Source organism: Cyprinus carpio, chromosome B18 (assembly GCF_018340385.1).
Source record: "Cyprinus carpio isolate SPL01 chromosome B18, ASM1834038v1, whole genome shotgun sequence".
NCBI classification, from domain to species: Eukaryota; Metazoa; Chordata; class Actinopteri; order Cypriniformes; family Cyprinidae; genus Cyprinus; species Cyprinus carpio.
In genome coordinates this window covers 20,157,475-20,180,358 of record NC_056614.1, presented here as the reverse complement: position 1 = coordinate 20,180,358, position 22,884 = coordinate 20,157,475, and the positions used below count along the sequence as shown (strand labels likewise).

The 22,884-nt window shown below is 36.5% G+C and overlaps 1 protein-coding gene across 8 annotated transcripts in view; it reads left to right on the top strand.

Annotated features, from left to right (window-relative positions):
- The window catches only part of LOC109108993 (cadherin-13-like), a 355,177-nt gene that overhangs the window by 186,990 nt on the left and 145,303 nt on the right, over positions 1-22,884 (top strand). For 5 of the 8 annotated variants that reach the window (XM_042744283.1, XM_042744287.1, XM_042744289.1 and 2 more), the window contains 2 exons: positions 2,644-2,649; positions 3,785-3,937. The exons of 1 other annotated variant lie outside the window; for it this stretch is intronic. In XM_042744283.1, coding sequence (XP_042600217.1) covers positions 2,644-2,649; positions 3,785-3,937 — 159 coding nt within the window. The remainder of the gene's footprint in view (positions 1-2,643; positions 2,650-3,784; positions 3,938-22,884) is intronic. 2 more of the 8 variants (XM_042744284.1, XM_042744290.1) reach the window with 1 other exon arrangement.

The window sequence follows — 22,884 nt, the reverse complement described above, 5'->3', positions numbered from 1 at the left end:
TGGGAATTGAACCCATGACCTTTTGCGCTGCTAACACAATGCTCTACCACTGAGCCACAGGAACATAGCCTGTTGAGTTTCAAGGTTTTAGTATTTTATTTTGAATATATTTCGTTAAAATGTCTGTCCTTTTTTTTTATTATTTATTTATTTATTTTTTTACTTTTTGACATTTTTATGAAAAGAATTGCCAGCTTATGGATATTAACCAGAATGTTAATGTCAGTGCATCACTATTTTCCTGTAAAAGTCCTTGAGGGGATAAGAGCAATTGAGCACTGTAAAATCTCAAGTACAATGCCACAGTTTATGGCCACTGTTTTCCTGTCTTTTCCTCTGTCCAATTTTCACCTTCTTCCATCCATTTCATCTCATGCGTCATCACTCCTCTGGAGCTATGACTCCTTTCGTTTTTGTTTCTTTCTAATTCTCTCTCTTGCTGAAGGAGACCATTGCACCTTTAATAAAGCACCTCTGAAGTACAGAGAGAAAAGTTGTGTTTTATTGTTCTATTGGATCAATATCACAGCTGTGTGCAGCATGCAGCAGAATGATAACAAGCTCCATAGCAACCACTCACAAGACATTCCCGGAGCCGTTAAGGTGTTCTTCACAAGGCCAAAAATGGCGTGGGAGGAAAACAGACATGACAAGAGAAGGATGAACTGAGCTTGATGGTCTCTTGTGGTGTGGGACTCCTGTAAACAGGTGACACTGCAGTTTGTCCGGGTGTCTTTTGGCTCTCTTGCGATGGACAGAAGAGTCCATTTACAGATGACCTGCGGTGGGATTCAATCATGATTGTGTCACAGGTGTACCTGCTCTATAGGAAAGAGGCTTCCTGCCTTGGTTTTTTTTTTTGTTTGGAAGAAACTGCAACCCTGCTGAAGGGAAAACGGCTTTAGCCAGATGTTTTTGCGGGTCTTAGCTGGTTTAACCTAGCCTAGCTGGTCTCTAAGTCTGACAAATGCCCAAAAGCCTGTAAGACTAATGGTGTGTGCACACCAAAAGCAGAACGAATTTTCAAATCACATAATCACACTAGATTACTAGCGAGATCTTTTTCGTGTCACTTACATGAACAAAATCATCGCATAATGCTCTCCTCAATTTTCTGATACAACCAGATGTGTCAAGCTGGATGTGTCAATAAGCTCTTTGCTTTTCCACTCGGCACAGAATATGCGATTGAGGCGAATATAGTGTGTTCCAATACGAATTTGTGTCTATTCGAGTCTTTGCATTGACTTTGTGTGTAATCTACAGTACTTGAATATTTTCTATTGGAAATTCTATCACTTCTTTTTTTTAATAATACAATGCAAAATGTGTTGTGTTATCTTGAAGAATTATATTAAGGCTAAGTAGTGTTATCCCATGTTCGCTGCAAGCACCTTAGCTTAGCATATTTCAGAAAGCCAAATGTTTGTCTTTATCTATAAAAAAGTAGCAAAAGGAAAGCCAAAAATTGTATGATCTAAGTTTGTTTTTAACAATAGATACTATCTAGCTTTATTTTAATCAATAGAGACAGTGTGTGTATATAAAGTACTGTATGGGTGCTTGTGTTTCTGTCAGTGTGACTGCTTGATTTGTTGTTTTCATTATCCTTTTTAGTCCACGTTACAGTCACTTACATTAGCAACGCGTCCACTAGATGATTAGATTAGATTAGATTCAACTTTATTGTCATTGCACATGTAAGGTACAAGGCAACGAAATGCACAAAAACAAGACAGCTCTCATTGTGCAATAAAATTTTGCAATTTCACAGCTGTGTGCCAGCCACAGTAAACCAAGATTTGAAGACCTCCTCTAGTGAATCCTGCATTTGTGTTCACCAGAGTCTTTGCGAAACCACTAGGTGCATTTCTCTCAGAATAATAATGTTCCCTGGGTTAGCAGAGCCTGTAATTATAAAGGAGAAAAACAGTATTAGTGTATGATCTGGCAGAAAGAATCTGTGTGGGGAAGATAAATAAAGCTTTCTGTGTGGACAATTACTTAGCTTGGATTCATTTTCTAAATGGGATATTTCATCTTAAGCTTAATTACAAGATATGGGAGGGTTCAAGGTGGGCAGCCTCTGTGATTCGATACATGCACTGGGGTTTATTACTCTTGATGAAAACAACTTTTATAAAGTGCCTTTTATACAAAAGGGGTTCATAAAAGAGGCTATTGTTCATTTGTATTTAAAGTCATTAGTTAATAACTGAGCTTTCATTAGCGAGGGTAGTTGCAGCAATCTAATTTGCACAAAAATATGCTTTACACAAAAGCCAAATGAACTGCAGGTGGTAGCACTGTTCACACTAGCCAGTAAAAGATGTTGTAATATACAAATGGATCTCATTTGCAAATTTCAGTATATTAAAACACTGAGTTAACATAATCATCTGTAGAGTGCTGTTATATCATGTTTTAAAACTTCTCGCTGTGTGTTCATCATCATTGCTATCGAGAATCATTTGGTAAATAATTCTGAATTTAGATTTAAAATGTGAGATCAAGCAAATCAGTGTATATTTAGCATGCATTTTATTCACACATAACTGTGTTTGCCTGTGTGTGTATAATTAACCTTTCTTGTTTTCTTTACTTTTAACTTGCAACACTCTGGACTTTGCTGCATTTATCCAGTCGCATGTGAGTACTGCTGACAAACTTGAAAGAATGAAAAATGTACACACCAGCTGACTGTATACTGCTTGATTGGTCAATATAGATTGACAAATATTGATCATTTTAATGTTTAGGTGTCCAATATCACATATGTACAACAGCATATGCATATGCGACCCTGGGCCACAAAACCAGTCATAAGTGTATTTTTTATTTATTTATTTTTTAAATTGATATTTATACATCATCTGAAAGCTGAATAAATAAGCTTTCCATTGATATATGAAGGATATATTTGTTAGGATAGGACAATATTTGGCTGAGATAAATCTTTTTGGAAATCTGGAATCTAAGGGTGCAAATAAATAAATTAAAAAAAAAAATCTAAATATTGAGAAAATCACCTTTAGAGTTGTTTAAATGAAGTTCTTAGCAAAGCACATTACTAATCAAAAATTAAGTTTTGATATATTTACAGTAGGAAATTTACAAAATATCTTCATGGAACATTATCTTTACTTAATATCATAATGATTTTTGGCATGAAAGAAAAATCGATAATTTTGACCCATACAATGTATTTTTGGCTATTGCTACAAATAAACCCATGCTACTGGTTTTGTGGCCCAAGGTCACGTATTGATTTTCATGATTGTTTTCTTCTTCAGTTTTTGGATAAGTAATAACTAAATAATCAAAATGGGCTATTAATAATAATAGAAAAAATAATAATAAGCAACATCAAAAATTATTATTAATACCAATATGTTATGTTGTTGTTGGTATTATTATTATTTGCTTTATTATATATATGCTACTGTAATATTTATAATTAGATTTTGTTTTTAAATTTACATTTTTTTAAAATAAATTTTTAGCTTATTATTTATTTCAGTTTTAGAAATGTTAGTACTTACTTTACTAAAGTTTTTTAAGCTTTTAAAGTTTTATGAAATATTTTATTTCAGATTTATTAATAAAAAAAATTTAATAGTTTTTTTTTTAGTTATAGTAACAACACTGAAGTTTAGAGCAATTATTTGAGGATTTATTGGTTGATGCAATCTTAAAGAATGATAAATTAATATTAATATTAGGTAATTAAGAAATTATTCAAGTGCATTAAAAATATGATTTTGGGTGCTATCCTGTGATATAGGTGATCTCATCTGACATGAAGGAAGACCACATCTTCCGTCTGATGGGAAGGGGAGCAGATCAAGACCCTAAGGGTGTGTTCAGCATCAACCGACTGACGGGAGATGTGGCAGTTAGCCGAGCCCTGGATCGAGAGGCCATTGCATACTACCATGTGAGTGAGATATTAACTCTGTTATCTACTGCGTTCTGTTTCCCCCTTGCATACTGTCAGTGAGTGTGTAGACATTCCGTTAAAGAGCTCCACATGAAAACTGCAGGTTTATTTAAGTCATATTAGACTGTTGCGTGAATAACCGAACGTCCCTAATCGAAAAGAAAATATGCTTTTGCTTCACTCCATGCATCAAGGCGATTAATGGCAGTAATGATTCGTGTCTCTTCGGCAGCCAGCGAGCGGCTCAGTGAAGAAAAGCCGACTGCTGTACAGGATGTGGAACTCCAGTTAGAGGAGGCAGATATTCTACAAAACGTGTGCATGATCAATGATGCAGCTGTCAGCTGGCCTGTCAGACACTCGGCTAATGTGTGTTGCAAGCTTGTGCATGTGAACATGGTGGCTCCTTTCCGTTTTTGCATTAGTGGTCTAATGGTGACTTTATCAGGTTGACTGATAGCTTTATAGAGGAAAAAATGTCTTTAAAGACCTCATTAAAAATGAGGTCAGTAAGATTTTTGTAAAAAAAAAAAACTTTTATTCAGCAAAAATGGATTAAATTGATGTGAAATTGAAGACATTTATAATATTGCAAAATATTTCCATTTCAAATAAATGTTCTTTTGAACTTTCTATTATTTGAAGAATTCTGACAAAAAAAGTATAGCGATTTCCACAAAAAATATTAAGCAGAACAACTGTTTTCGTTTTCAGCATTAACAATAATAAGAAATGTTACTTGAGCACAAAATCAGCATATTATAATGATTTCTGATAGATCATGTGACATTGAAGCTTGGAGTATAGGCTGTTGAAAATTCGGTATTGCCAACACAGGAGTTGTGCATCACGCCGCGTAAACATAAAAACCATGTCTGGATTTGTGATTGGAGAAATGACAAACAACAAGTGCTACTCTACACTGCTCAAAACTCGCATTTGAATCATCAGTGGCAAATTCTTTTAATATAAAAAACGTACTTACAGTCTGTGAGTCAGAACAGCCGGCATTGTAGTCTACTCTTCCAGGATCAGGAAACCGTCCTCCATAAATGCGTTGCACACATCTGCAAGCGAAGACTGGCTTAAGTGAGCTGCGGCGGGCTGGAGAGCGGGTACCGCATGTGATGACCCCGGGCTGGACTCCGCTTCATCCACGGTGAAAGCCAGTCCGGCGATCCATAACACGAAGTTGATGTATTTCCTCAGTGACCAGCACGGATCAGCTCTAGGCATGATGAAGCGGATAAGTAGTTTCGCTTTCACAATGAAACACACAGCATCTTCACAACATGGCGGCGCGGCAACAACAATACTACAATGAGAATAAAAGTTACGCCTTCTTTCTTTGCGTGAACAATTGGGCGGTGTTATGCAAATCTTCCTACATCATGACGTAGATTTGGGGGGGCGTGTTAGAATGAGCCGTTTTAGGTAGGCGTGGTTATCTCTTAACTTTTATAAAGAATATCTCTTTGGATTTAAGACGTTACAGATCTTCTTTATGCACTTGTAAAACTCCATAGAGAAAGGAAAAATTTAAATTGCATCATATGACCCCTTTAAAATGAATTAAAATGGAAAACAGTTATTATAAATCATAATATTATTTCACAATATTATTGTTTTAACTGTATTAACAAATGCTAACAGCAATATTTTGCACAGTAGTGTTGAGACTATTGTGTTCTAGTTTACTTGTAAAAGTTGACACTTCGCTTTGATGACACTAATGTTGCATTACACAGAAATTTGTCTAATCAAATGCTATCTAAAATATTATGTCACTCCTCCTGTCTTTACTGATGATCTTCAGCCATAAAATAAGGTCTGTAATACCTGAAAAATCAATTTGTTCCTGTTTATCTTAATGGTGAATTGTCAGCTCTATTGCAAGTCTAAAGCATATTGGCTAGACCATCAATAAATCCCACCCCCTTCCTCTTTTAAAAGGCAGTGCATCAAAACATGAAAGAATTTCTTAGGGTCTTTAACCAGAAAAGTAGAGACCTTTCAATATGTAGAGCTTTGCCAGAAGAAAGGACCACCCTGTGGTAACTCCAGATAACAAGATAGACGTTACGATTCCTTTGAATTGTTTGCTCGGTTGAGCAAGCTGATACTTTGATTCGAGAATTCCAGAGCTCTTGTTCTCTTTCTCTTTGTGTCCTCTGTCATTTGTTGGATAAAGGAGGGTTTACCTGGTTTCTATCCCCCTGTAGAGGAGAACTAAAGCGGCTCTGCTTAGTTTGATATCCACCTGTCTGGCTAGGAACAAATTTAATAAAAAAGAGTTGCTCTTCTTCTGCCCTTGCTTTGTTCCGCCCCACTGGTATGCTCCGATAAAGTGTTCTTAGCAAGACTTTTAAAAAATCTCTGTCAGCCTGACGCCTTTGGTTTGTCTTTTCAATAAAAAGTATTCTTTTTTTAATAAGAGATCATTCTTTATATTCTTGCTGCTTTTTTGGAGCCGTAGCATACAGGCTGTTCTTTCTTGGGGGACTTCAAACTTTAAGTCAGACAAGTTTATGTGTGTTTGGGCCAAAAAGTTCTGTGAGGAATGATGGCAGATTCCAAATCACATACTTCTCGGGGTTCTCCGCTGGCTGAGGAGCTGCCTTTGAGGTAGAAGGGAATGCTAATAGAGTGCTGGACAGTTTTGGGAAGTAAAAGTAGTTACACTTACGTAAGTCTTCCTGTAGTGGCTTTAAAAGTAGATTAGCTCTTGTGGTAGCCATTTATTGTTTCTTATTCAGTAGCTATGTAGCCTCAGTACATGACTCTTCTTAATGTCTGGAAGAATAATCAAACACACTCACCTAAGCTTTTCTCTCTATTACACTACTGTTCAAAGATATTTTAATGTTTTTAAAAGTCAGAAATATTTTACACTATTTCTTTTTTTTTTTGGTGTCTAATGAATACCAAGGCTGCATTTTTTTTTTCAGATCAAAAATACAGAAGTATTGTAAAATATTAAGCTAATGGTTTTCTATTTTCACTTAAAATGTAATTTGCTGATTTATAGTCATATGTCACATGATCTTTCAGGAATCATACTAATACGCTGATTAAGTGCTCAATAAACTTTTTTTTCTTATCAATGTTTTAAACAGTTGTTGTGTAATGATTTTTATTTATTTATAAAATGTGATGTGATGCATTTTATAACGAGTGAATGAATGAATGAATGAATGAATGAATGAATGAATGAATCAATCAATCAATCAATCAATCAATCAATCAATCAATCCCCAAACTTTTACATGGTAGACTGGGAAAGTCTGATTTATTCAAATGGTTGTTTCAAATGGTTCTTTTTCTCAAATGTAGAGTGATACATAAAAGAATAATAAAGAATGATTCATCATTTGGAGGGATGATGTAAATGAAGAGATTAATTCAATGAATTCATTCAAGTCTATGAACAGTATGTTGAATTTTTTTTGACTTGGTTATGTAGTTTCTGTTGTATTTAGTACAAATATAGCATTTGAAGTTGAAATGCAGCTTGATTAAATCTTATATTGTGCCATGTTATACACTGAAAAAAATTATAAACAACACTTTTGTTTTGCCCCCATTTTTCATGAGCTGAACTCAAAGATCTAAGCCTTTTTTATGTACACAAAAGGCCTATTTCTCTCAAATATTGTTCACAAATCTGTCTAAATCTGCGTTAGCGAACACTTCTCCTTTGCCGAGATAATCCATCCACCTCACGGGTGTGGCATATCAAGATGCTAATTAGAAAGCATGATTATTGCACAGGTGTGCCTTAGGCTGGCCACAATAAAAGGCTACTCTAAAATGTGCAGTTTTATCACACAGCACAATGCCACAGATATCGCAAGTTTTAGGGGAATGTGCAGTTGGCAAGCTGACTGCAGGAATGTCCACCAGAGCTGTTGCCCATGAACTGAATGTTAATTTCTCTACCATAAGCTGTCTCCAAAGGCGTTTCAAAGAATTAGGCAATACATCCAACCGGCCTCGCAACCGCAGACCATGCATAACCGCACTAGCCCAGGACCTCCACATCCAGCATCTTCACCTCCAAGATCGTCTGAGACCAGCCACCCGGACAGCTGCTGCAACAATCGGTTTGCATAACCAAAGAATTTCTGCACAAACTGTCAGAAACCATCTCAGGGAAGCTCATCTGCATGCTCATCATCGTCATCGGGGTCTCAACCTGACTGCAGTTTGTCGTTGTAACCGACCTGAGTGTGCAAATGCTCACATTCGATGGCGTCTGTCGCTTTGGAGAGGTGTTCTCTTCACGGATGAATCCCGGTTTTCACTGAACAGGGTAGATGGCAGATAGCATATATGGTGTCGTGTGGGTGTTAGGGCTGGGCGATATACTGATGAGATGCGTGTGACAATCGCATGCGATATATCGCCCAGCCCTAGTGGGTGAGTGGTTTGCTGATGTCAATGTTGTGGATCGAGTGGCCCATGGTGGCGGTGGGGTTATGGTATGGGCAGGCGTATGTTATGGACAATGAACACAGGTGCACTTTATTGATGGCATTTTGAATGCACAGATACCGTGACGAGATCCTGAGGCCCATTGTTGTGCCATTCATCCACAACCATCACCTGAAGTTGCAGCATGATAATGCACTACCCCATGTTGCAAGGACCCGTACACAATTCCTGAAAGCTGAAAACATCCCAGTTCTTGCATGGCCAGCATACTCACCGGACATGTCACCCATTGAGGATGTTTGGGATGCTCTGGATTGGCGTATACGACACCGCGTTCCAGTTCCTGCCGATATCCAGCAACTTCACACAGCAATCGAAGAGGAGTGGACCAACATTCCACAGGCCACAATCAACAACCTGATAAACTCTATGCGAAGGAGATGTGTTGCACTGCGTGAGGCAAATGGTGGTCACACCAGATACTGACTGGTTTTCGTGCCTTTTGTGTAGATAGAAAAAGTCTTAGATCTTTAAGGTCAGCTCATGAAAAATGGGGGCAAAAACAAAAGTGTTGCATTTATAATTTTGTTCAGTGTAGTTTTTGTTTGTAGCGTGTAGTGTAGCTAACTTCTTTTTCCAAAAAGTAGCATGACTAGTTTAACAGCTTCAAATTACAATTATCTTGAATCTACAGTTCCATTGTAGCTGCCCCAACATTGCGGATGTTTGCAGATGCAGATGCATTCTCACAATTTTATTACCACTATGGTTTAGGTCTGCTGGTCACGGTAGAGCGGGTGTGTGCTCTGACGAGGAGGGTAATCTCAGGTACGCAGACCCCAGTCGGGATCAAAGCCCTCACTCGGCAGAGCACTTGACATTTACATCTCCTTATCTCCCTTTCTCTCACATCCACACCACCCGCAATCTCAAAAGCGTGCGTCGAGCGTGTGCACATCAAAGCTTGACATTTTACAGCACTAATGCTCACACACTCCTATCTTGATGAAGGAATGATGCTAACCACATCTGTTTTTGCATCTGTTGGCTGTCTCTTTCAGAGAATGATTACTCTTAATTTTAGTGATGCATTGAAGTTATTTTTTTCCATCCTGAAACAACAAAACTATCATTAAAGTTTTCATGTATCTGAAAACCAAAACTGAAAATAATGTTTCGGTAAATAATTTTGGGTAATTGAACTCATTATGTTGTTCAGAGTGTCATGTTCTCAAGTGATAAATTAAACAGTCCTTGATATGGTTATTATAGTTATGTATATTATAGTTAACTAATAAAACTGGAATTGCAACTAAAACCATAACAAACAAACAATAAATTAATTAATAAATAAAAAAACACTTGAAATAAAATTGTTTGACTTTAAATTATATTTAAGTATTTAAATAAAATGACGTTAACTGGTAAAATAAAATAAAATAAAATAAAATAAAATAAAATAAAATAAAATAAAATAAAATAAAATAAAAATAATTATTTTGGCTAGTTCTCAAGCCTTCATTCTTCATTCTAATTTAGTTTATTTTGATAAAGTAAAATAACTAAAACTAAAATAAATATTAACTTAAAACATAAAAAAAGAACTAATTCAAATTGATAAAACTTTCATAGTGTCTCAATGATATTTAAATAACACTTTCCTATTTAATATCTTAATTTCAGCTTAACAAATTTTACATACACAGTTTAGTATCACTTTTGGTTATGTTAAAGTGCGTTCACACTGCTGTTGTAACTTATTGATGTTATGTGCACAAAATAGAATAAAAATGCATCATTAGAAGAGAACTAATTACTGTTTTGATCAATCATGTTGCCCTTCCAAAACTATTTTGGCCTCTTTTTTGGCCGGTTGACTACAGTTCATGTATGTCTTTTGTTTCGTTTCTTGCCTACGGTATGTTGGTTTTTTGCTATAGTTTTTTCCTCCATCATTGTTGTTTTCCCTCTTTCTCTCCTGGCATTCCGAGTGGCTTTGGGAACGAGTTTGACAAGCGGGCATGTCAGTATTGTAATAATCCACTGGCTCACCTGCTCTGGCTGAGAGCCTTGGAGCCTCTGACCTCTAATGGTGTGTTGTTCTCCATCTAATCACACAGATGGGCCAGTTCCCTTTTGCCTCGACCACCTTCCGCACACATATGTAGTGCAACACCTCCGCGCCTCCACACTTCACCTAATTCCCGTGCCACACTGGAGGGAATAACCGCATTTTCCGGCTGATCCCTCTGCAGCACATCAGGAGTAATTACACTACGGCTAATTCCAGCCAATCTCACACTAGGAGTAATCACAGGAGTGTGGCAGCACATGTGGGGAGGGGGGAGATGGGGGATTCAGGCCAGGGACTGTTTTCGCAGGTGGTGCTGCATCGCTGCTGTGTATCTTAGTCACCAGCTCCACAGGAATCGCAGCAGTTTCTGGATGCCAGTTTTTCCTCTCCGCTATTTATTCCTCCCATTTTCCATGTGTATATGCATTAGTTGCCTTATAAGCCTTCTGAACAAACAGCATTTTTACTGTTTGAAATGAAAAAAAAGTTAGAATTTTCATAAGCAAATACAAGCCAATGTGTGATTTATGGTTGCCAAGATTTGTAGTAAGGCTGTGCAATTAATTTAAATACAGTTTAAATTTAGATTTTGGCCTCTTAACAATTCTGAAAATACAATAATCGGGATATAATGATTATTGCGCCCCATTATGCCGCCTTTCCAGTGGTGCACTTTCCTTCTTCCATAAAAGCCCAATTTCACGTACAAATCAGTAAAATCATGTAACATCACTTTTGCACAATGGGATGTGCTTGATTTATTAAAGTTGACTAGATTTTAACATTTTTTATATTCCTGCTACAGACAGTGTGCTTAATATTAATAAAAAATCTCCATCTTTAAAAATATAAAGTTTATATAAAGTTATATAAAGTTCATATAAAGTTTAATTGTGTTAAATAATCTTGTTTACAGTATTGACCAAACTAATCGTGATTATGATTTTTGCCAAAATCGAGCAACCCTAGCCAAGGTTTCGTAGTGCAGTTGCTAAGGTGGTCTAAATTGTTTTGAATGTTTTAGCATGTTGTTATGTGGTTGCTAAGGTGTTGCTTTGGGGCTGTTAAGGTTTTAAGCATGTTACTAAGTGGTTGCTAGGGTATTTGGGTGGCTGTCAAGTGTCTTTAGCATGTTGCTATGTGTTCTAAAATATTTCTACTATAATATTTTAGTAGCTAATAAAATACAGCATTGTTATTATTGAACATAGTGTTAGCATGTTGTTATGTGGTTGCTAAGGTGTTATTAGTGGTTGTAAGGGTGTTGCAATGGGATTAAGGTTTTTAGCATGTTACTAAATGGTTGCTAGGATATTTGGGGTGGTTGCCAAGTTATTGCAGTGTGGTTTCTAATGTGTTTTAGCATGTTTCTTTATGGTTGTTAGAGTGGTTTTGGTGATTGCTAGAGTTTTGCAGTGGGTTTTTCAAGGTTTTTAGCATGTTGCTAAGTGTTAAAGTATTTTGGATGGTTGTCAAGGTGTTGCAGTGTGGATTCTAAAGTATTTGGAGTGTTTTAGCATGTTGTTGTTCGGTTGTTATGGTTTTGTTCATGGTTGTCAGGATGTTGCAGTGGGGTTTCTATATATATATTTTTTTTTCTTTAGCATATTGTTAAGTGGTTGCTAGGGTGTTTTGGTTGGTTTTAAGATTTTAGACAAAAAAAAAAAAAAAAAAAATTAATAGGGTGTTTTAGATGGTTTCCAAGATGTTTTTTTCCCCTTGAAAGTGTTTTTAGTGTGTAGCATGTTTCTATGTTGTTACTAGGGTGTTGTTGGTGGCTACTACGGTGTTGCAGTTAGGTTGTTAAGGTTTACAGTGTGTTGCTAAGCATGTGCAAGGGTGTTTAGGTGGTTGCCAAAGTGTTGTAATGTGGTTTGTAAAGTGTTTTACCATGTTTCTGTGGGGTTGCTAGGGTGTTTTATTGGATGCTATGGTGTGGCAGTGGGGTTGTTTTGGTGGTTGCTGAAAGAAATGTTGATGGGTAAGGACTTGATATAGGACAGACAAATCATAGTAGGCTGACAAACAGGGAACAGTTGCAACATTGCCTCCAACTAATTTATATTTATTTTTGCATTACAGCAATCGACTGAAGCTGTTTAATTTCCACTGTTTAAATTTACATCCCACAGATCAAACCTGTAGGGAATGAGAACACATGGGCACCGAGAGGCAGGCAGATACACACTCTCAAACACCACATGAATATACAGAGAGTGGCACTGACTCTCATTCACACATACATGCAAACACAGAGGTGCCCACACACATTACCACGTGTAGACACACACAGGCACATGCAAATCCCCTGAGCGATTCTTTCATATTTAGGAAGCGTAGCATTTCCCCAGACCGACTAACTAACCATGCAATTGACATCTTAGAAGCTCTTACTCTCTGTGAGAGCCACAAAGTGACTCCTTAATTACATTCTTCTCTGTGGCATTCATGGCCAGACTGCTGCAAAACACAAGGCCACGATAAAGGCTTTATCATTGGACTGGAATCAGAAATCAGGCTTCCATGTCACGCGTTGTTAATATCCTCAGAGTCTTCTTAGTGCAGGGAAATCGCACTGTAAATGTTGAGCATGAAGGACCTGTGATGAAGGACCCATGTTGTGATCGCTGTACGAGTGGCTGATTCCAAAACAGCTTCTAAAATAGGAGATTAAAAGAGCATGATTCTGTGGTACAACAAGACGGCAGATCAGATAAGTGTGAGTAATAAAAAGTAAAAAAATGATTGTGGTCTTGTGGTTAGAAAACAGAAATACTCCAGATACTGTATCAGCCTTCCAAGTTAGGCAGTGTATTGAGAGGTTCTGTAATTGTTTTGGATGCATTCCACTGATCGATTTTTTAACAGAAATATTTCTGTTTATTAGGTTATATAAATATGTTTGTAAATTCTGGTAAATTCAAAATTGGTTTACGTTTTTTAGCAGCCTGTCATCAACAAAACAATAGCTATAATGTCTGCCTAATATTTTCCACAAAAACTATTTGGTTTAATTTTTGAAAGAATATATTTACATGACCAAGTAAATACTTCTTCAAGAAATTGTATTTTTTTTTTTTTTTGTGATGACATTTTAATCCATAGATATATGGATTGAATTTTACAAAATTTAATGAAATAATAATAATAATAATAATAATAATAATAATAATAATTATTATTATTATTATTATTATTATCATTATTATTATCATTAAATCCACAAACCAGCTTTAAATATTTCATTTACAAATATATTAGCATATCCAAATAATGAGATAAGTTTGCAAGAAAACTGAGGCAAGTGCATGAATTTTATTTTAAATGTTTTATATATATATATATACATATATATATATATTGTGCATGAGTATACAGTAGGACTGTTTTATGGTTAGCTTGTATTATATGGAAAACATTGTGTTCATCCATGAGCAGCTTGGACTTTCTGTAAGGTAACTTCTTTTCTATTCCACTGAAAACAATTGTGTTTTTGAGTGACATAAGGGTGATTAGACTCACATTCAATGAAAGAACATGTTGCTTATCTCTGTACATAACTCTACTCTCAAAAATCATTCCTCAGTGTCAGCCACATGAATAAAACACCAGAGAGACACCTAGTCGGAGAGAAAAATAGAAAGCAAAAAGATGAAGAAGCCACCCATGCATTAATACAGAACATATGGATGATGTTTTTTCCTGAGTAGCTGCAGCCAAATGACAGTGCCGCTCCACTGCCTGCAGAAGAGTCACATGATGATGTGTCGAGGGGTGTTTTGGTGCCTTGTCTCAGGTAGACAGACTCTGCGCTCGCCCACAGTGGGTTGGCACTGCGATATCATGAATGGCTGAGGCTCGTCTCTCACAAAAAAACTGCTTCGGTCCACCGTAGGGCTGAAGCGAGACCTGTGTGTCCAACAGCTGTTTGTTTGCCATGAACCTGACACACACCCTGATCCTCGGGGCGCTGGCATGCTGCGTTTGATGGCAGGGGAACAGCGGCATCTGTGCGTGTGTGTTTTTTTTCACATTTATTTGTGTGTGGGTGCGTGCCATCTGTCCTCCAAGTAATTGCTGGTATTTTTATGATCTTAATTGTATACTGAATACTGTGTGCTCTCAAAGCTAGTTTAAACTGAACTGTTTTAAGAGATATTAGACGCTAAACATGAGAGATCTGTGCGTGCAACCAATCAGCTAACCATCTGTGTCGGCTTCTGTTTTTTATGCACAGCAGTTTGTGCATTTAAACTTAAGATACATACCTTGGGTCTTTAGTACGGTGGCCAAGAAGTGCACAACACAACGAAATCTCCACAACACAACAAAATCACTACAACACAACACATAGGACCAATTTAGTTGTGTTGTGCTAATTGCGTTGTGTTGTGGCTTGTTTCCATTGTGTTGTCCTAATTTTGTTGTGTTGTGGCTTGTTTTTGTTGCGTTGTGCTAATTTTGTTGTGTTGTGGCTTGTTTCTGTGGTGTTTGGACTTGTTTCCATTGTGTTTTGCTAATTTTGTCGTGTTGTGGCTTGTTTCTATTATGTTGTGCTTATTTCGTTGCATTGTGGCTTGTTTCTGTTGCGTTTTGCTAATTTTGTTGTATTGTGGCTTATTTCCATTGTGTTTTGACCTGTTTTCTTTGTTTTGTGTTAATTTTGTTATGTTGTGGCTTGTTTCCATTGTGTTGCAGCTTGTTTCCATTGTGTTGTACTAATTCTGTTGTGTTGTGGCTTGTTACCATTGTGTTGTGGCTTGTTTCTGTTGTGTCGCAGCTTGTTTCCATTGTGTTGTACTAATTTTGTTGTGTTGTGGCTTATTTCCACTGTGTTCCGACTTGTTTCAGTTGTGTTGTGGCTTGTTTCTGTTGTGTTGTGCTAATTTTCGTTGTTCACTACTGGGCCACCATAATTTAGTTACCCCATGACGCCATTCACAAACCTTTCCCTCATTCATTATTTGATGTTATACCGCCACCTTTTAGAATTCCTTAATTTATTCATTATCAACAATTCATTATCAAAAAAAAAAAAAAAAAAAACCCATAAAAAAAAAAATCTGTCGTGAAGGTGCACTAGGCTGATTGAGGACTTATAAATAATTTCTAATATAATAAATTTAACTTACAGTAGCTGCATTTCCATTACCATTCAAATTGCGCAAATTGAAATTGTGAATTGAAAATACACCAAATGGAAACACGTCAATTTTGGAAAAACTCCCATATATCACACAAACTTTTTAACGCTCACATGAGGTCGGTAACTGGTTGGTTTGTCCAGAGGGTCAGTTTGTTTTGTTTATTGTGAAAAGGATTTGGGATAATTGTATGTGACCCTATATATGTAAAATAAATAAAGAATTGACCCCCCCCCCCCCCCAAAAAAAAAAAATGCATTATGACTCTTATGACGAAGCTGTTGCTGAACAAAATAGATAATAAATTAATTTTGAGATTAACATATCAATAGTTTCAGATCAAGTTATGATGGTGGTGAAGCAGTTACTCAAAACACCCTTCCAAGTTCCAACAGATAACAGAATATGCTTTAAAAATACTTTGCAATTGTTATAAAAATATATTTTATAGTACTGGGGCAGATTCATCATACATTCAAGGTCACTAAAGACCCGAATATGTAAAAATGATTGATGTGAACATTCATGCATTTAAGGGTTAAACTTATCACTTCCCACAGTCATCACTATAAGGACCATTTGTCCTCTGTCACATCTCAAAAACTGTCCTTTTGAGTGCAAAACCTGGATTATTAGGTCAGCTGGAAGTGGCCTAAGGTAATATTCCGTTGTAACATCAATTAGAGTTCTCATTATGTGTGGCCTAACCTAATTACTGCAATTATTTCCTGCTAACAGTTATGATCCCTGTAGTGGCGTATGCTGAGATGGCCTCTCATTTTTTAAGCGTATGTGGAAATGACATTTTTGGTCCATCGTGGCTTACTGTTCCCCCTACTGAGGTTCATCCATCGGGACGGTTGTGTGCTTCCTTCCACTTTACAGTAATGACCTTCACGGTTTCCACAACCCAGAGACCGGCGGCATCTTTGTTTTCAGTTTGTACTCTGATACCTAAAACCAGGCCAATAGTCACGTTTAATGGCACCCGCTGGTATTGCTGTCTAATCAGCCCCCTCCATACTGCACCAGTCACGGCTGTGGAAATGAAACATTAAACAAAAAATTTAATATTAAAACAAAAACTACACTAAACTGAACTAAAATAAAATACAGAGGGAAAGTGGTCAGGTTTCCAGATTTTTACCCTGTCCTAGTTTATCACATGAAGGTTAGATCCAATCAACATGTGTGTCAGCAAATAATGATAAGAAGTGAAGGCAGGGCTGAATAGATTTGGTGATAACTGAAGGCTGAACAGCTGTTTTAATTACAGTGCTTGCATGCCACAATGTACTAATATCCCTGAAATGTTCTGAATTTTACAGCCCCTAAGCCTAAATATTAATTTATTTGTTTGTAGATCATTTCAATAGTTTTGTTCTGAATGGTCATCATTGGATTTATTTATTTATTTTTATTATTATTATTTTTAACGCTCACATGAGGTGGTTTTATGGGCAATAAAAAAAAAAATAATAAAAAAAGATTATATTGCAAAACTGCAAAAAAATAAAATAAAATAAATAAATTAAACAGGTTTTTCTTTTTTTCGCATTAACAGGTTACCCGGTGTACATAAAAATCACATTATCATTCTTTAATGTACAATACTATAACCTCCAAGAAACACCATATATGTGGAGCTCTCAAGTATAAATGGCTTTCCTTGATTTAGTCGCATAACATTGGTTAAAGGAAATGCTGTCATTTCACAGTAGTTTTTTTTTTAATCAACGTTTATATAAAAAAATATATTATGCAATAAAAAGTTTTGCACAAATCTGTAATGTCTGTAATGCCAGTCTATTAGAATATTTCTGTAAAGAATATGTTATGCTTTGGATGGTGGTATGCTGGTATCCCAGAAGGCTTCTTAACTAGCTATAGCTTTCTCAGACTATACTGATCGATCAGTCCTACCAGAAGAAATCCATTTGTCTAGACCAGCATTAACCAGTATTTTAAGCAGGAATAAGAATCATTCTTTCTTGAATTTGCCTTCTAAAAACACTTATCAAGTCTGTGTTTTCCAAACCAGTTAAATAGACGTAATTCCAAACAACCAGCCAATCAAAACCAGTGAACCTTGAATGTTACATTATACATTTGTGATGTAATCAAGGTTTTGTTCAGAGTGAGGCTTTATGAAGTGAGTGTGGTGTCAGTTCTTAGCTGGCAGTAGCACTGGAGGCCTTCTCAGGTCTGGCCTGTGGTTGAAGGCTTTATCGTAGTGGCTTAACGATGATGGATTTCTGCAAGGTCATTCTGTAAACTGGCATATTAACCACAATGCTTGTGAGAATAAAATCGATATGGTCTGAAACGCTGCACACACGCAGAAGGTGTTTACAAAAATCTGTCTGAGCAGAGAAAACTTGTGTGTAATGTCAGATGAATTTAACTGAAGCTGAGGGAGAAAATGTGGAGAGCAGCCTTTTAGTAATTATATATATGTTTTCTTTCTGTAACGCCACTCAAAACCCAAGGACATTTCACAATGCTTTTAAAAGTTGAAAATTTTATGAAATCACAATTTACCTTTGTAAATTATGTCACTTGAAATTCTATTAAGTTTGGAAAAAGTTTCCATCAATATACATAAGTGCTACTGTATTTCTGTGTAGCAGGGACACCAACAAAGACTGAGTGAGAGACAAAGTGATGTTTGATGGACATGAACAAAAATGTACATTTTTAGAATGCATTTGTGTGTGTGTGTGTGTGTGTGTGTGTGTGTGTGTGTGTGTGTGTGTGTGTGTGTGTGTGTGTGTGTGTGTGTGTGTGTTTGCAAGCCACTTTTTTGATGACACATTTAAGTTAAGAACATTTAAGTGGAAGCTATAATAGCCAACTTACAACAGCTGTGCAGAAGCACTTTGCACAAGAAAAAAAGTTTAAATGTAAAATACATTTGACAAATTAAAGATGGGGAAGATCAAATATAATCAGTAGAGAAAAAGTGAAAAGTTTCATAAGATTAAAAAGAAACAAAATACCGTAAATAAGAGAAACAAAAATAGATGAAGATAATGCTTAACTTGTGATGTTTATTGTCATTTTCCTCCTAATGATCTTTATTTTTCTTATGTGTAATTTCTTTTTTTGTTTTAGTTTTTTTTTTTTTTTATGTGCTGCTAAAAATACAGTTGTAAATTTGAGCAGATGTTCCTTAGATGTTTATAGCAGGATATAAAATATAATTTGAGATCACAATGAGTGCAACTTCTGGTTGAAATGGATCAAGATGATGATCTCATGGGCTTGCATTTGGCAAATGTTTCTGAATAATATGTTAAATAAATGATTGAATATTGATATATTTTTATCACATTAAATAAAGAACAGCAAACAGAATTATACTCTGTTTTGACGTTGTCTCCAGCTTGTGCCAGTGTGTACTATGCTTTGTGCTAATCTGGGGTGTCAATAGATTCTACAACTACAAATTACTTGTACAATGCAATTTAAAACACAGTGGATTTCAGTTGTAAATGTTCTCTCAGCTCTCTTTGGAAAGAAAGAAAAGCTGAAATGCTGAAACAGACCTGCTCTCTTTGTTATGAGTTGCAAGATCCTTTATCCTTGAACCGAAATACAGTACATCATCATTTTGTCAAATGATGATGGAACCTCTCTTGAAATTAGTGGATCATCATGTCACTTACAAGGTTCTTAGGGAAGTGATGATTTGATGGGTAAGGGAAAAAAAAGAGAAATAGAGGGGAGATGACGGATAAGTGTCTCTAGACAGCTCTTCTGTAGATGCTAGATCTTAAGATGTCTCTCCATTGGTAGAGCCACATGTCTCAAGTGTCTCTCTGGAGGCGCACACACACACAAACACACTTACACCTGGTGAAGAGGGTCTCATGAGAGAACCATCTGGCCTGACAACAGAACACACGCATCACACATGGTAACTTTTTATAAAATTATAATCGTAAATGTCTAATAATGTGCTGCTTCCACAAATTTTAGATTAGGTGACTAATAGCTGTGGATTGAAATAGAGGTGTGATATTTTTACAGTGCCAAGATTTTCCTACAGAGCAAATGAAAGCATCTCACCTCTTTTTCTGTACATTTTTTGCATATGTTATTTATTTTTAAATTAATTATGTATCTTATTTTCAGAATTGCACAGGCTGTGGCTGGGGTGTCATTTCGCATTAATGGATCGGTGGGCGTTTTCAGGCCAGCAGCTTGCTTGGCTTGAGGATAAAGGGGTGGTACTTTTGGGGGGATTTCCGATTAATCAGAGAGGCAGGTGGAGGGCTCAACAGGAAGAAAAAAGTTTGATTGTGCTGCAAACGCGGCCTTGAATTCCTCCGATGGAGTGCGCCCGTGCGAGAAGAATAACCAGACAGTTGTCCACTTCATTTATGACTGGCTTTGGAGATATGTCCAGAGACAGGTGATGCTCACCTCCGAATCTCTCTCCTCTTTCTGCTTGGCTGGCCAGTAATTTACTGGGCATTAGTGAGCAAGGCATGCTGCCCTGCACACAGGAAAACTGTCAGTTTTATTTTTCACCTTCTCTTTTTTTGTGCTTTTTTCTGTGTTTTCTCTCTGAAGATAACACCTCTTCCTCAGCCTTTCAAGTAAAACTCAATATGTACCAACAGACACATATAAATATTGAATGATGAAAAGCAGCTCTCTTGTTTTAGAAATACACTTTTGTCTTGAACGCTTCTTTCAAGAATCTACTTATTTGAGGCTTTGAAAACCAAAAGGATTTTTTGTAGAGTTTCTGAGCAACCAATTCCATGAAGTGTACTTTTTTTTTCTCAGTACAATCTGTAGCTTGTGTGAATGTATTTCCCATTTTATATTTTCTTAAAGTCTTTAGACGCTTTAGTGCCACAGAGCAATGCTTGTCAGAAGTTTCTCTTTGTACAGAGTTTTTTTCTCTAAAACAAACTACTAGTGTCTATTATGTCTAAATCTGCATAGAAGTTGTGGCTGTACAGTATTTAAGAAGGTTATTTAAATCTTTCCATGTCCATAGGCTCTGAAGACGAGATTTACTTGAATGTTATGTGCAATGTATTATTTTTATTTTTATTTTTACTTAAGATAAATATGGCTGTGATTCGGCCGTAGGAACAAGGCCACGTCTACGAGTGTGATATTGCATTCATACAACAGTTCGACGACATGAGTGTGTAAATAAATTAGGAACAACAGAGTGTGTTTAAAAGCCCTCTTTTGTGCAGAACTACTTCCTTCTGCCATGGTTTTAAATCTAAAGTTGGCAGTTTAACAGCTGAGCCCAAGCATACGTTACTAATTTGAAAACGTCACTTTAGAACTAGTAACAAAGAAAGGTCGAGTTGCTTAATTAAAAGCTTATTGTATTATTAAAAGCAGTGTATTATATGTAGTACAGTATTATGAGAGAGACTGACTGAATGAATGTGATTACCTGCATCTGATAAAGCATTTATTCTTTAGATCAATCTCTCAGGGCTCAAACTGAGGAGGGATGGCATCCCTCTAGTGGAAAAAAATTACAAAAAGCATCCCCCCAACGATCCCCTTTAGATTAATAATGCTGTGTATTATGTAAAATTTATTGTGCAAATTAAATGTTACAAATTCTCTACTTGATAATTCACGAACTAAATAACGGCGATTGGCCAATCAGAACTCAGTATTGTAACAAGATGCGCACAAGCTGAAGCAAGTTTCCGTCATTTTTCATGCAAAATTGTTCAAGCGCAACTTCTGAAGTTCTTTAAAAAGAATACAACAGAAGGTATGCTTTTTCCTTGATTAGAATTTAAAGACATTCCCCTCACATAATGTCATTTTGCTGTATGTGTGACTGTGAGGGACTGAGACGATAGGAGAGCTGACGAGTATGTCATCAAAAAAAAAAAAAAAAAAAAAAACACATCTTGAGAGTCCAGAAGAATTCACTGCACGATGAAGCCCATTAAAATGCAGTTAGAATGCCCTTATAATTCAATCAATGATAGAAAAAATACCCATGTATGAGTTTTTGTGTTATTATATCCAATGCACAAGCAATATACTTTTCTGAATATCAGCACATAAATACGCTAATAATTTTATACAACAGTGTAGAGCAATGGGTGTTTCATTCCTTGCATGAATCCGTTTTTGAACGAATCATGTGAGCCAGTGATTCAACGGTTCATTCACTTGTTTCATTTCTAATTGAATCAGCCGTTTTGAACGAATCGTTTGATTTGAATGATTCAATAAATAATTTAGTAAAACAGGGATTTGCTGCCACCTACTGGTGGTTTTATTATCAGCTTTATTTATATATGACAGTCCTAAACCCCCCAAGGTGCCAGCACAAAAACACAGTCAGCAAAATACTGTTTAATTAGCAGTATTGACCCAAATTCCTCCATTTCAGGCCCCAGAAAAAAAAAAAAAAAAAAAAAAAAAAAAGTTTGTTTAAACGTTTGGTACAAATGTTGAAACGCCTGCACTCTAATATCAACACTCTTACCAGCCAATCAAATTTGAGGACCAGAAAGAACTGTTGTATAATGTTGTCGATATTAACGCATTAATTACTTAATGCCAACAATTATTGTATCATGCATTAATGCAGTGTTTTTTTATATTATTATTATTATTTTGAAAGCCCATTGCTCACTGGCTCTGAAAACACATACAGACAAACCATGGGTCACAGTAGGGGTGGGATGTTGATCAGTACTGGCTTGGGATGGGTGTCATCACGCGTCTCAACCAATGAGAGCATTTGGGGTGGGCCTAATCCTGCAGCAGCGCTCACATGAACGCTCCCGATAAAATTATTTAGGCTAAGCAACAACATTCACAAACCACTGTTCATTGTTATTTTTAACTGAAAAGAATGCAAGGAGCTCATAATCATGACTTCATAAGTGGGAAATAAGAAGTTTCCGAAAGCACGTGAAGGCAGCGGAGAAGTGCTCTCTCTCAGCACAGTGGGGTGCATTATTTTGTTAACTTTGTGGTTTATTATTTTGAGTCATTTGGGACACGGTAACACACGGCCCTCTTACAATATATTGCTAATAAAATCACTTTTGCCGCTAAGAAATGTAACGTTACACGCAATCATGCTGCATATATCAGAAGTTCCACGCTCAGGCACGGTTAGCACTAACACTACATGCGTACCGTACCAGAGCCCAACTGAACCGCGCTCTGGCCTACCTCTGGTCTGAAGCAGCAAGAATCCTGGTAGTTGTGTAAAGCATGTTACCATTTTTGTGTGTAATATGTATCAGACGTTTAGTGGGCGGTCTGTAGGTGTG